Source organism: Saccostrea cucullata, unplaced genomic scaffold, assembly GCF_032062105.1.
Source record: "Saccostrea cucullata isolate Sc308-1 unplaced genomic scaffold, CSIRO_AGI_Scuc_v1 ctg4522, whole genome shotgun sequence".
NCBI lineage: Eukaryota > Metazoa > Mollusca > Bivalvia > Ostreida > Ostreidae > Saccostrea > Saccostrea cuccullata.
Window position 1 is genome coordinate 1 of NW_026931004.1, and position 16,151 is coordinate 16,151.

General features: G+C 31.6%; 1 protein-coding gene across 1 annotated transcript in view; it reads right to left on the reverse strand.

The window, feature by feature from the left end:
* Nucleotides 1-191: 191 nt before the first annotated feature.
* LOC134230997 (probable serine/threonine-protein kinase pats1) overlaps nucleotides 192-16,151 on the reverse strand; it is a 36,591-nt gene continuing 20,631 nt past the window's right edge. The window contains exons 3-6 of the mRNA XM_062712864.1: nucleotides 10,465-10,719; nucleotides 7,344-7,577; nucleotides 2,272-2,393; nucleotides 192-1,811 (exon numbers count right to left, since the gene is read on the reverse strand). Coding sequence (XP_062568848.1) covers nucleotides 825-1,811; nucleotides 2,272-2,393; nucleotides 7,344-7,577; nucleotides 10,465-10,719 — 1,598 coding nt within the window. The 3' untranslated portion in view covers nucleotides 192-824. The remainder of the gene's footprint in view (nucleotides 1,812-2,271; nucleotides 2,394-7,343; nucleotides 7,578-10,464; nucleotides 10,720-16,151) is intronic.

The window sequence follows — 16,151 nt, forward strand, 5'->3', positions numbered from 1 at the left end:
ATATTTTTGGTCATCAATATGTAGTCTTTTTACACATTATGTGGGTAAATCTGATAATTGAAAGCTTACATCGATAAATAGTTCATGTACATGCGTAACTTAAAGGTACATGGACACATAATTGAAGTTACTATTTTTAGTGCAGCAGTAATTAAATAGGGAGTTTTAGAAAATAGAAAAAAAAAACATCATTAGATATTCCAATCTTAGATATAGTTCCTTTTCATTGCCCTTTACGTAAGGATGCTACATGTATGCACCAACATTTGTATTTTTTTTTCTGGTTGTTCTGAAGAAGTCTGGAATTTTAAAAAGTTCACACGACACACAGAAACAAGACAAACAGAGAGATAAGGAGGTTTTCCACATAATCCTATCTTTTAAATAACGCCGAGGGGCAATAAAACTACGAGCCCAATAGGTGAAATGAGCTGTCGGTACAGGTTACATAAAAATTTATAAGCCATCAAACAATTTAAAATTAAATAAAAAAAATATTATATATATTTTTTTGTAAATTTAAGGTTTGGTATTTCTTTCCAATTTCCAATATCTAGTAAATTCAGCTGTATCAATGACATGCTGATCTGAAATCGTATGTAAAGGGCACAGCATTTTACAGTCTTCTTTTGGAATGTAATATTTTTCTGGTAAGAAATGTCCTTCGATATCAACAGCAATCATTTTTTCTTCATCTATTCGACATCGGAAGCCTCTTACAAACTGTACTTTTCTATGAAATGTTCCTGCTAAATTATTTAACAGGTTTTCAATTCTTTCTTGAATCTTGCACGTTTTTGCCCTTTCCAAAACACATCCTGGCATCAGACAGAATACCTGAAGTTGTATTGACTCTTCTGTGACGGACAAAGGAAAATAGTTTCCATGCACGAAAACAAAGCGGCGTTTTTGTAAAGGCAAGATATACCATTATTCTGTAGAACACTCCAACTATCTTCTTGCATACAAGCGACAATAAGGCGATAAAACAAGAAAAATGGCAAAAAGTCAAATCTATAAATGAGGACTGATGATTTACTGTGCGAATTGTGAATCAGATTGGAAAGATTACACTCCACTTCTTTCCTGTTCATACATGGAATATAGTGGGAATTTGTACCAAGAGCCAGTAAACCAAGTCTTTGCATAAAACCAAGAAGTGATTTCTTGTGACATTGCAGATATCTTTTTTCTTTCTCATATGATCCAAGTCTAATGTGATAGATTTTGTCTTTTTCTCTAAGCTTTTCAAACAACTCTTCATCTTTATGTTTCCAAATCTCTATCAGAAGCTCGTCTCGCAAATTTCCAGTCTCGTAATATTCATCCCAGTCGCTTTGCGATACAGGAATACCTTTGAAATGAAGCTTATCTGTGATGATATGTTTAAAGGCGTCAATAAACCATTGGACGTCGATAATCACTTCCTCATTGAGACCATTTTCATTGAAATATAAGGCTTTTCCAGCATCATGGTAGTATCTTAACATATCTTGTGTTCCATTTTCACTTTTATCTGAATCCTCCTGTTCTTTAGCAGTAATCTCTGGTACTTCTGTTTTTATTTTTGAAATTTTCAAGATCCGCTCTGAGCGCTTTTTCTGATTGATTTCTAATCCAAAGAAAGACCATTCTTTTGGAATGCTTTCTCTCCATCGTTGACTGGAAGCTATGTTGAAGAAGCAAGTTTCTAAATCATGGAGAGGTAAAGTATAATCTACACAATACACGTTATCATCTCTGATGTACTGTGATAAGTTAGACGTCTTCGGAAACTGAAACCGTAAACGCTCAACCAGTTCCACTTTATCCTGCATTGATAAAGATTTTTTATTGAATTAATTTTCAAGAGGTATTAAAATACTGACAGTTTGTATTCCTGTTAAAGCATTATTTAGGACCCTGATTTTCTTATTACATTTATTTTATGTTCCTTATAAAGCATCATTCCCAACTACACAAAAAGATAAAGTCATACATCTCTTAAAACTTTCCAAGAAATAAAACAAATTGAAGGTAAATCATATTTGATGTTTTATTATAAACTTTTTAAAACTTGGTATAATCATATGCAAATAATTCAAACATATATATTTATATGTCGATCGATACCCTGGTGAAAATTATTTCATGCAATAGAACTGTTTCAGATCACTCAAAGTTTGCATTGTAATATGTTAAAGAATTAAGTTCCTTAAAAATAAAACAAAATTCTTATGATGGTGTGTTGGTAATGACAAGGCATGACATGACTAGATAAATTGTGCTCACCTTAAATTGTCTGTTTCCTTCTTCCCAATGAGTGGCTACAATTAGAACTACGGACTTTTTATCTTTTTCAATGTCAAAACCACAGTAGGTGTGTATAGACTTTATCCAGAAAACAAAGTAGTCTGTAATGTTAATATGAAAAAAATATTATCATAAAAAATATGCAAAATGCTTCTTTTAATATATATCTTACCAAAAGAAATAAACAATTCAATTTACGTCTTTTAGCAGTACTTTGAAGTCCATCATTGTTTTCAATCCGAACAGGATATACTCGTATCACATGACGAATCTAACACACATTTCATCATGATCGTCTTTTTATTGAGCCTGGAACATTTTTATTACTCTTTATGCAGGTTTTTTTTTTTATCTACAATTCAAAATTCTGAAGTTTTTTCCCCAGGTTTAAGTGTTTCTAAGTAATGCAATTTTATCAGAGTATTTCATTGCAGATACAATAAATAAAATATGTTTCTTGAACACTTTTTTAAATTAAATTAGATAAAAGAATATTTTCACATTTTTGATGCAACTTGTTTGCTGTAAAACATGTTTCCAACGAACGTTATTACTAGTATACGAGGGGCTGTGTTACAACGCGAAATGTAATAACAACGCGAAATGTAATAAACCTGGATTTTTAAATTTTGTGTTATTACATTTTGCGTCAAGACAACGCAAAATGTAATAACGCAAAATGTAATAACATGATTTTTACATTATTACATTTTGCGTTATTACATTTTGCGTCGAGATCAACGCAAAATGTAATAACGTGCTTTTTCGTTGTTACATTTTGCGTTATTTTATTTTTGCACTAAAGACAACGCAAAATGTAATAAAACAATATGTAATAAAACAAATTATAATTAATATTTTTGGATGCCAATAACAAAAGAGAACATAAAATTGATTCAAATATATACGTACATGTAACCAACATGGGAAACACGCTGTAAAAATATTTAGAACTAAAACAATGAGACCAATGTTAGGGCTTTTACAGACATAAATACATCTAAATGTATCGTTTTTTGACTGACTCTGATTTTAGTTATATTGAAAACAATGTACTTATAATTAATTATACAGAATTTATTTAACTTTCATTGGCATATTTTTGATAGTTTGATTAAATATCTAACCAATAACATAATTCATTTAATTACCAAAGATTGACCATAGTTTCATTTATATCTCTTGATATGTACATGTATGTATACAATGTCAAATTAGACGTGTATGTGAGTTGCAGGGAAAGGTTGGGGTATCTACTTTGTATGTTTATTATTGTATTACTGTGGACATGCAGAAATAATCCATTTTATTGTTGGATGGAAAGAAAGAGAGAGGGAATTTTGTTTTTGCTTGTCTGCAATGCTGGTTATGTGCATGGAACAGTATGGTATCATTTGTCAACAAACCTCTTCCCGCTATACATTCACACCTGCCAGTACAAATGAATAGGTTTAGTTTTAGATTCATTGCATTTGTCTATTTAAAAAACACACTGGTCACGAACCCCCAACAACTCTGCCCACAGATGCACAATTCTAATTTGCAACACCTATAATTTTAAAACATTTATTTAACTGATTTTAAATACATGTAGCTAATGAAATCAATATATTATAAAATTTATTAATTGAAAGAAATTGCGTATATCGAATTTTTTCTTTTGTTTTATTCTATTTTCATCGGCCCCTACACTATTAAAAATTGTACTTAATCTGGCTGCCGAAAAAAGGTGTGTAATAACATTTTGCGTTCTTGCCTTTTGTTTAATCTCGACGCAAAATGTAACAACGCAATATGTAATGATCCAAAAATTGTGTTATTACATTTTGCGTTATTACATTTCGCGTTGATCTTGACGCAAAATGTAATAACGCAAAACGTAATAATTCTCAAGTATGTTGTTACTTTTTGCGTTATTACATTATGCGTTGATTTCGACGCAAAATGTAATAACGCAAAATGTAATAATCCAGGTTTATTACATTTCGCGTTGTTATTACATTTCGCGTTGTAACAGGGCTGTTCAATAAATGATGTCCTCTGTGCTCGAAAAGAAGCAAAAGACGCTTTTCAATGATTTAGCCTTCATGATTTAAGTTATTAATCTCTTTTAATTAAAACACATGTCCGTAACATTTTTAATCCAATTTCTGGTTCTTTTTTGAACATATTTTTGGGTATGACCCTCAGTATACTGGAAAATGAAAGATCAAATGATTTCCTGGACTTGTTTCTTTCTTCTGAAAGGTGTTTTCTCAAGTTTGAAAATAGAATCAAAAGGTCAAATATCTGGCGAATATTGTTAATGTGAAAAAAAATAATTTTATGTTTATCCCGAAAATCCCTTTACTCTTCAGGGTGTGCGGGTTTGGACTCTGTCTTGAAGAAATTGAATGTAGTGAATTCCTTCCTTTAATAAAAAATTAAATGTTTTGCAAAAAAATTGCTTTCAAGCCTCCTTCAGATATTAAACTGGCTCCCCGAATACGAATGTGAACAACAATACTACTAATAAATCTGTCTTGCAATTCTTTGCTCTTGTCAGACGTTCACTGTTTTTACCATGTACCAAGTTGTACATGTACATCTTATTTGTTTTGAGGGTTTTATGCAATAGATTCAAGTTCCATTATCTGTTTGAATATCAAACAAACGTGGATAACTACAACTACTGATATTTTAAGATAATTAAGACATTCGAACGCTGTCGTTTTCACTTATTTTTCAAAATATGGGGCAACCTTTGAGTACTGATTTTATTTTTTACCGTCAACGTTTCTTAAAAGCAATGTAAACTACTCCCGAAATGATGTCTATCAAATTTGCTATGTATCTTAAAACCAATCATACATCATCATTATTTGTTGAAATTTGGCAAACAGTACATAAGTTGTTATAATTTTTTGTTAACAGGGAGGGTACCAATTTTTGATGCCTATTAAATAATTTTTTATCATTGAAATCTACCTGCTCATTTGTCTATAAAACAGGCATTGGTTGCTGTAAATATCACATATTTCAGTGAATATTTCTATGGGATTTTTAACAAGTTATACAACAGCTTTAATGAAGCTTTTATTTTCACTCTAGTTTACAAATTCTTTACCATTCATTTATAATGCAGTGTCTCGAATAGCCCTTGTTTTCCAGCTTCTCACAATGAAACTATGTGATGAAAAGTAAATTGTAATAAATTCATTAAAGATTAAATAATAAGAGAAAGTCAAGCTCAATTTCATGTGATATATGTATTCTTTGTCATACAGTTCAGGACTTTATTTACAGAACAGCCCTCATATAACAACATTCCATTCTACGAATAAAATTCTTTCATTGATAATCAGATGTTTTATTTTTTTTTCTTTCATGATTCCAGTACGTGTACAGGTATCAAAGGAGAAACAAACTTACAACGGATACAAATACAAGTAAGGGTGATAGATGAGCTAAAGGAGAATTTTTATTAAATTATTGTTGTCCTCAAATCTCGTTATCTTACATAGAATAATAATGGAAAGAAACTATCTGTACAATTAAATGCAAAAAACAAAATACTGTTATGTATCACATACTGTAATATATCACTTGAATTTTTAATATGATATTGTGCAATCGTCCAGTTCTCATTCTTGTTAAATCTATGTTTAATATGTGACTGCCATATTGAAAATAATGTGTCACCTTATCTCGATAAGATTTTAGTATGAGTTGTTGACATTATATTTTACCTATTTTTGCTTCATGTAAAATCGAAGGATTAATACAAATAATATTGGGAAAAGAGGGTGTAATTTACATGTCCTGTTTTGGTATCCATCCTACTTTACTCAAGTCGTTTCCAGTTAGGGGACCTATATGCATTTACTATAGTAATCAATTATTCAAATTTAGATTATTGGATTCTACATTTTTAACCGGTCACGATAGTCTAGTGCTAGAGTGTTTGCTTCGTGATTGGGAGGCCCACATTCGATTTTCATTCACGTTAAACGTAAACAAAGGCATAGACTCTTTCTTTCTCAAGCGCTTGGCACTAGAAGTGAAAGTCACGGGTCTATCGGATGTAATCTTAAGGACACATGCAACGTACCTCACATACTGATAAATTTTCAAAATATTCTAAATTTTAAACTTACAATACTATTACATGTTCTTAGACAAAAAATAAGCATGCGTTACCGGGGGTTTTGAAAAGATATCAAGTTGTGACAAATTTTGCATTATTCAAAGACAAATGAACATAAGTTGCAGAACATAAGTTCCAGTTTTTTTTTTCATCAAAAATTGTTTCAGAATACACTGTAGGTGTACAAATCCATATATAGACATTAAAAGTAGTGCACACCGCTCCTTCATTTAGTGGAACTCTTCAACCCAGGGAAGAACCCAATAAAGCTCAAACTACATTGCGTATGCCCTTAAATACGTAGGTCCCGAATTACGGTAGGCGTTGCACGAAAAAGAACACTCAATGCTCAATGGCCCTGAGTGCCGAGTTTAGGTCTGAATTTGAAGCCCTTCACCGGCATAGGGTGATATTTCCGTATGATGGAAAATTATCAATACAGTATACAACCAACTAATCAATCAATAAACTGACATTTAACTTTTATCAGCTGGTGTGTATTTTGAAGCTAAACGTTGTCCTTTATTTTAATCAATCAGCTTTTGTCGAAAGGTATATTTTTATTGAATTGTGTAAGTCTTATGACATGGAGTAAGACTTTATACATGTATGAGGAACTGCGCACTACGTTTCTACAGATTTCAGTCAGTAGTTTAATTTCTATTAAAATAAGAGTTATTCCGATTAATCGTTCATCTTTCGATTACCGCGTTTGTGCTTCATTCGCGTTCCGCGTTCTGCGTTCGCTCACCGTTCACCGTTAACCTATAGTTCACCAACATGCGTTCAGCGTTCACATATTGTTCACTCTCCATTCGCTGATTATTCGTTCACCGTTCAGGTGGGAAAGTAGAACGTTTCAGGGACTGTATGTCTAATGAATACGAGATATAAAATGGTTCTTTGTTAAAAGTATACATTGTACCTCCATAAGTCCATCCAGAGAAAACACTCCCATCTTGATCACACACTTTCTCATCCACCTTCTGGTCAAAACGTTTAGAGGCGTCCACCACCACAACATAGAAAGCTTTCCTAGTCAGGTAAATCTGGTGACAGGCGTAGTACGCACACTGTCCTCCAAAGTCAAAGAATGTCAGAGTCTTTGAGTCAACATTTGTAGTAAATTCTTTTCCGTTGTTGTCCTTGCTTTTCTTTGCTGAAAGAAAAATATCACATGGTTAGTAGTTTTACTTTTCTAAACTGGTATATCTTAATTTTTTTCATGAAAAAAATTGTATTAATTGGATGGCATGAAAGGGACGCATATAAATCATTTCCATGGAAATTTAGACTTGCAGAAGAAAATTAAGTTTGATGATTTACAAAAACCGCATATAAATATATACTATTATTAACTATTGCATAATGAGTGTCTAGCATTTTCTTCCTTTTCATTTTATAATTGCTTAAAAATCGGTTTTACACTTAACAACCTGTTCAAAATTTATGACCAAGTTAAGCTTTTCAAAGGTACTTCAAACTCCAGGGTGAAAGTCAAAGGGTAAAGGTTGTTGGTTTTTAAAAAAAAGGCGTTTTCAAAAAGAATACATATGGGGAGTATAAAAACCGTAGCCCTAAGCCTAAAAAGTCAACGCCAAGAGTAAATATTTCTTTTAAAGTAGGTCACACTCCGAGTTCAAGGTCAAAAGGTCAAGGTTGTTGATTTCCAATTAAAAGATCTTGTCAAAATGATTAAATATGACTATGAAAGATGAAGTTTTTCGCCAATTTTTTTCAAAGTGACAAAGTTTTTCATAAAGTTTTCGCCAAAGTTTTTTACAGTATCAGAGTTTTCGCCAAAGTTTTTTTTATACTTTTAAAGTTTTCCAAAGTGTCAAAGTTTTCACCGTAGTTTTTCAAAGTGTAAAAAGATATGTAGCCCAATGAACAACAATATTCTATTTTCTAAAATAAAAATCAGACATATTGATATCCGAAGTAAGACTTTTTCACAAGAAGTACAAATGTGAAATATAAAAACCTAGCACAACCTGTTCAAAATTTATGACCAAGTTAAGCTTTTCAAAGGTACTTCAAACTCCAGGGTGAAGGTCAAAGGGTAAAGGATGTTGGTTTTTAAATATATGCGTTGTCAAAAAGATTACATATTGTGAGTATAAAAACCGTAGCCCTAACCCTAAAAAGGCAACGCCAAGAGTAGACATTTCTTTTAAAGTAGGTCAAATTCCGAGTTCAAGGTCAAAGGGTCAAGGTTGGTGATTTCCAATGAAAAATCTTGTCAAAATGATTAAATATGACTATGAAGTATATGAAAGTCAGTCTGTACTGTTCAAAAGTAATTATCAAGAACAAGGTCAAGGTCAAAAGGTCTAAGCTGTTGGTATCCAATGAAAGATCTTGTCACAAGGATTACATATCTGAGGTATGAAAGCTCTAGCACCCACTACTCAAAAGTAATAACCAAGATTTAAGTTTTTAAAGACTATGTCAATCTCAAAGGTCAATGTCAAATGGTCAAAGTTGTTGCTTTTCATTGAAGTTCTTCTCACAAAAATTACGTAATGATGTGATGCATGAAATCCCTACATGTAGACAGTGTCATTTAAAAGTTATTGCCAAGATCAAAGTTTGGAACTGACTTTGAAACTTTGGTGTAAAAGTGTTTCAAACTCCGAGGTCAAGAGGTCAACTTTGTTGGCACCAATAGAAAAGTTTTGTCACAATTGTGAAATATGAAATCCAAGTTCAAATCAGTAAAAAGTTATAGCAAAGTTTTAAGTTTTTGTGGACAAACAGAAAAACAGCTAGACAGACAGAAAGACACACAGACAGCTCGACAGCAAGATGACGCACAGTCAGACGGATCCTAAATAAAAGATATATAGTTAACTATAGTAAACTTTAGTAAATCAAAGTGTCAAAGTTTTCGATAAAGTTCTTAAAAGTGTCTAAGTTTTTGATTAAGTTTTTTAAAGTGCCAAAGTGTTCGCCAAATCTTTCCAAAGTGCCAAAGTTTTCGCCAAAGTTTTTCAAGGTATCAGACTTTTCGATAAATATTTTTAAAGTATCCAAGTTTTCGTCAAAGTTTTTCAAAGTGTCAAAGTTTTTGATAGAGTTTTAAAAGTGTCTTAAGTTTTCGCAAAATTTTTTTTTTAAAGTTTCAGAGTTTTCGCCAAAGTTTTTCATAATGTTAAAGTTTTCCAAAGTGTCAAAGTTTTCACCATAATTTTTCAAACTGTAAAAGTTTTTCGATTATGTTTTTCAATGTGTCAAAGTTTTTGATAATTTTTTTTAAATTGTCAAAGTTTCGATAAACTTTTTCAAAGTGTCAACGTATTCGATAAACTTTTTCAAAGTGTCAAAGTTTTTTTATTAAGCTTTTCAAAGTGTCAAAGTTTATCAAAGTATCAAAGTTTTTGATAAAGTTTTAAAAAGTGTCAAAGTTTTTGATAAATTTTTTGAAAATGTCAAAGCTTTTCGATTAAATTTTCAAAAGTTCCAAAGTTTTCGATAAAGTTTTTGAAAGTGTAAAAAGTTTTTTGATTAGATTTTTCAAAGTGCCAAAGTATTCGATAAAGTTTTCCAAGTTTAAAAGTTTTCGATAAAGTTTTTGAAAATGTCAAACTATCCGATAAAGTTTTTTAAATCGTCAGAATTTTTTATAAAGTTTTTCAAAGCATCAGAATTTTTGATAAAGTTTTCAAATGTGTCAAAGTTTCAAAGTGTCAAGGTTTTCGATAAAGTTTTTCAAAGTGTCAAAGTGATCAGTAAAGTAAGTCCAAGATTTAATGTGTAACTACAGTTAACTATAATTAACTATATAATGTATATTTGTGTTAAGGGACGGAAGGACCGATAGAGCAAAAGCTATTTACCCACAAAACTTCGTTAACAGAGGCATAAAAAAGAAGTCTGTTTTATTGAAAAGAAAATCAAGTGTCTTTATTTGTTATTCAGAAAATCGAATATTGAAATAGAAAATGAAGATGCTTTTGAATTCTCTCTCTCTCTCTCTCTCTCTCTCTCTCTCTCTCTCCCTCTTTCACAGGTTTACGTTGAAGCATAATAAATATAACTGTTACCCTTTAATGATCTTGTTTCCTCACATATATCAAATAGTTCCTCATGCACCTCCAGTCCCTCAGTAGATTTTACTTTATTAATCTCGTCTTCACTACAACCAAGAAGACGTTTAAGTAGTGTGGTTTTCCCCGCCCCAGCACATCCTACAATCATCCCCCGGGCGTGATGGACTGTCTGTGTTCCTCTCTTAGCGTACTCCACATACCGCTCTCTGGCCTCCTGGTCCCATTGTAGTACTTCTTTAGGGACTCCCACTGTATCATTAACCAAATACTGATATCATAGAAATGAAACATAACACAAATTGTACATTTTGTTTTCTTTACTTTCACAAGCAGACTTTTGTATTTAAGATAAATACATGTAATGATTTTTTGTTTTTGTCAAATTCAAATACATTAGCTTAAACAAAAGTTATATTTGTTTAAACAGCTAAATATTAGACCAAGACACTTGAATTGGTAAAAAGGTTATATTTTAATATTTGTAATCGTCTCAATACTCGGTTCAGATTCAGCATATAGCTCTTTCCTACCTGCGACTGCTTGATCAAATAAATTGTGGTAATCTTGAATATGTACACTTGCAGATATCATGTCAATCCAAAGTCAATATTTAATCAAGCCAAAGAGGGGTTAAATTGATTAAAAACGATGCTAGGTCATCAATTAACTTAGTTTGAAAACAAGAAAATATATTATCTTCGCAAAGAGCAAGAGCCATCTTATGCATAACATGGCCCTGTACTTATATCAATTAATTAACTATCACCCCCTTTCCATTTTCATATATCAAAATAAAGTAGACACTTCGTGCTTTCATTTTCTGTAATAAAATTCTTTTTGAGAATCAAGATATTGGAAAACAGGCTTTGAGAAATTGCAATGTTCTTGAAATTTGCAGAAAATATGAGTATTTGACTACTTTCAGCAAAGAATTAAAATATGAGCACAGCCCACGATCCACAAAATAAACCATGTTATTTGATTTTCAGAAATAGGCCTTTCATTATGTATAGGCATATTTTGGATCAGAAGTTGTGCACACTATATGAAATATTGAAAAAAAACGCTTCAATTTTTGGTCATTTTGCAAAGGAATTTACGGGATATGAGGAAAATGACGCATTTTATGACGTCATAATGCATTGACTAGATGTGAAAATACATCACAATTAATAGATACGTAGTCACCAACAGTCCAAGTGATAAATTCTAAAATGACGCATTTTATGATGTCATAATGCTTTGACTAGATGTGAAATTACGTCACAATTAAAAGATACGTGCTCACCAACAGTCAAAGTGATAAATACTGCATTTGCAACCTAAACTGAGCGGTTTTGAATTTTCAGAAATCCTCAGGGCCAAATAAGGCCCAAAGTGGCTCTACCTCTTTAAACATTTCTGGAAACAAATATGAAGCTCATCTTGAAAATGTCTGTATATTCATAGATTATTAAGACTTAAATGTCGGATTCTATTCTATGGCAAATGAACAGTGAGTGAAGCTCAGCAGCCGCAACAGTTTCTATACAGAGTTTTCGCGCTTTCCTTTGCGTAGGAATCTCAGGTAACTTTCAGTCGCCGACGTTTCGGTCGCCCACAAAGCATTCTATGGACGAGTCCACTGGTTACTCTGAAAGGCGACGCAGGTTACCCCATCGTTAACAAATTCTACAATGTATGGTCAGCAAATGCATCGTTGTGCATCCCCCCCCCCCAACTGAGATTGCTTATCACGGGCCTGCAAATGATGTGTATTTTGAGTGACAATAAAATAATGGCACAAAAAAATGTTTAATTAATGTCCCTATTAACTTTTCAGATATACACATCGAGAAATAAATTTATAATTTTCACTTTTGCGTTTTTAATCTACTTCGTTTCTCCAAATTTCGAAAAAGAGAGACATCAATATTGACAATTAATGTTTTAGGATATATAGCACAAAGAATTCAATGTTAATCAAATAAACCTAAAATATAATGAAAAACAAAGAAAAGGAATCAAAACATAATTAAATGTAAGTTCAAAAGTGTTTCCAATAGTTAATTAGAGATCCAAAGTTTTCAGTGTAGTAAATAAGAGTTCCACACTTTCACTATTAGCAGTGAATCAAGCTTCCAAAAATTCACTATTATATAGTACATTGTAAATCATAGTCTCAAGCCACGGTCGAGAGTCCAAAAATAGCTCTCTCCTACTCGTGGCTGCTTGGTCATAAAAAGTGTCGTTTACTTGAATGTTAAGCCTTTCTATTGTGACATCGTATTCAGTCAATGACAAGCTTTGTTTCCATCGCATTAGTCAATACTTAAATGTTAGTCTTCCTGATATTGCTTTTACACACAAAAAAAAAACCAAGTCTAATTTATAACTTTATTTGGGATTAAAATGAACGAATTAAAAGAAACACGCTTATAGGTAGAATTTCAAAAGGCGGACTCTCAGTTGTTGATATTTAATGTAAATTAAAAGCTTTTAAAGCAGCTTGGGTACCTAGATTGTTAAAGCAATATGAGCTGCATGTTTGACATGGGAAAAAATATTTCAAATGTGTTATTAACTATTTCAATTACAGGAAAATAGAACGTTTATAAATTTCGTTTGTTCATATTTGCTATGTAAGAACTTTTTTAAGCTTTGATTGAAGCAAAATTGAATTATTGTCATCCTGTACAATAATGATTTCTTATATGATACTGTTTATTCGGTTGTAAAAAAAAAATATTTCTTCTGAAACATTTTAAAACTTTTTTTGGTCTTATTGATCATTATTGTTTGGATAACATACAGATTAATCATAATAACACATTTTACCAGCAAAATAAAATTCTCAAAAATGCAGCTCATATTGCTTGAAAAAGAAAGGCATTTTGTACAACATGTATGATGGCTATTATAAAAAATCAAATTTTGATGCTCTTTATGTGTTAGGTTTTTCCGATAGAAAGATAGGAAAAATTAGAGAAAATACCTATTTTTTATCAAGAAATGTTATGTTGCTTTAATGAATGTAAGCCCTGTTTTTTGAATAAGATGTCTTCCGATAATGTTCTTCAACAGCCGATATGGAACAATTCGCAGGTATATTAAGGTTACAACCAAAAATTCTACTTGCATGTATGATATGACGTCATAGTTAGCAATATCACGTGAAGTTTTAGAGATAACAATTACTTAAAATCGATATCTAAGATTGATTTGAGGTCGTAAATTGGATTAGAAGATGCAGAGGCGTAATATAAACGGAATTTTGTCCTTTCTGGGTCTCTGTATTTATCACAGGGGTAAAATACCAAACCCATGACGTCATAACTGTTGATCATGCAGTAGCAGAGTGAAAGTAAAAATGTAACGAGAATTCATGTAAACAAACACAAGAAATCGGAGTTTAAAAGCATTTAGAATGAATATCATGTGTGATTCGTGTGGGAATAAAGCTTATGAATAAGGTATGCTAATATAACTCTACAGTTACTTCGTAAAATAAAAGCAGAAAGGGTGTTTAATTGCCGATCAACCTTTCCTCTGTCGTTCGTAGAAAAAAAGGTGCAAAAGTTCAACACTACGCCGCATACTTTGAAACTTATTTTTTGTTTCTATCTAAACTTCTTATTGTATTGTTTTTGGAAAGTGCTGCTAGAATCGTATGGTTTACGGGAATTGATGCAGTTTTTTCGATGTAATGAATAAAATGTAATAAATTTGGGAAGGTTTCCTCCGAAAGTGTTGAATAATTATTTCTGTGATAGGACAGTAGGATTCTAGCAGCACTTTTCATGGTACAGAGAAGTTTTTACATAACTATGACTACAAATTGAAATTAATAATCCCCGGGGCAGTGTTGAACTTTTCACTTTTTCATTAAGGCATTTTTTTCTAATTATAGACGTCACGTGGTGACGTCGTGGTGTAGCGCCTCTTGTAGTATATGTCTCATTGACGTCTATAGAATGCATAATGATAGCAAAAGACTTATCCATGACTTTAACGATTTATTAGTGTTACATGTTATAAAAAAGTGTTAATTTGCCGAATTCTGATCCATGTGCTGCCTTTACATACCCGCGTTTTAACTTCGTGTATGAAGGTAATACATTATCTTTTAAAAATTGGATAGCCAGACTGGCATCAAACATGTTAAAGATTTATCTAACAATGATGGTAAATTCAAATCATTGTTAGATTTTTTTTAATTGTATACAAACAAGTGAAACTGGTTGTGTAAAGAACTTTGTTCGGTAATAACCATTAATGTTTGCCCCAAAAATCAAACTTTGATGGAGATATATTTAATTAAGCTTTTGAAACAGGGGAGTATATGCTGACTTCAAAGCACTGAATATTTTCATAAGTAATGACGCTATATGTACGTAATAACTTCACAAATAAGACGTTAATTTCAGTTTTTTTAAGAATTTTACAGAAAAAGGTTCTTATTCTGTCGATATTTTGAGTAAAAGTCACCGAGCGAATGTGTGTTCAGGATCAATCTTTGGATATAATGTGTAAAATGATAATATCAATGAAATATGTCAATATTGTTCCTGAACAAACTTGCGCTGTATAAATTTTAAAGCTAAAATTGTTGAAATTTTGTCCATTTTGTCCTCCTTCTGAAAAAGGATATAAAATCGGACTAGATTGTGACGTTATAAAACAAAAATTGTGAATACACTGCTTTGACACTATAACATTTTCTGTTAATTTATTGTTCCATGCAATTTATTGAATTCCGCACATTTCAGAAAATTTTCAAAATTTGACTTTTGTGGGGGCAAATACATGCAACAAACCGCATATAGTTCTATAAAATTCTTACTTCTGTTTTCAAACCTTTACTACTAAAGCATGATTTTTCAAATTGTAAGTTTGTTAACATACGATACAGAAATCATTTTCTCTTCTACACATGATATATTAATATCATAGATCAAAGATGGAGCTTTTTCTATAAAAACCTTGCACACAGAAAATTTTGTAAACCATGTTATCAAACAGTTTTAAGCTAAGAGCTCAGTGTTGAACCCTCAGAATGGAAAAAAAAATATCTATCTTTGCAAATTATATGACATACCCGATAGACACCTTACAGAATTCAACTATAAACTTTTAAATTCTTTGTAATTATTTCTACCTCTGTAAATGGAAGAAGGAAATTGGTAGTCATTGCAAACTATGACACGTAAACGAAACTTCAAAACATCTCATTTTTGAATGTAGAAATGTTATTGAAATATGGAACAGATTAAGTTTTTACCTGAAGATAGATATCAAATGGAAACATTTAATCATTGGATTTAACTCTGAGCGCAATAGAAAAATTGTGTCGTTAAAGGACTCATTTCTTATGTTGCCTATAGCATTTACAAATATAAGATGCACTGTTGAATACATTCCTTGGATAAACTAGCTATAACATTTTTAATCATGTTAAATCTTCTATCTGTCTGCATATATATTTATATAAAATTTACGAGGTAAACAAACTATATCAAATACTCAAGAGTTATCTCCCATGCTGGGTCAATGATGCGTTTGAAAACTATAATTAGATTGACTCTTCCAAGATTTCAATTTTTAATCAAAAATTGCAAGGGCAAGGCGACAATCTAAAAAGTAGGTTTTTATTTTAAATTATTTATTTTATTGTGTAGTTTTCAAAAAGTGATGCCCATTTC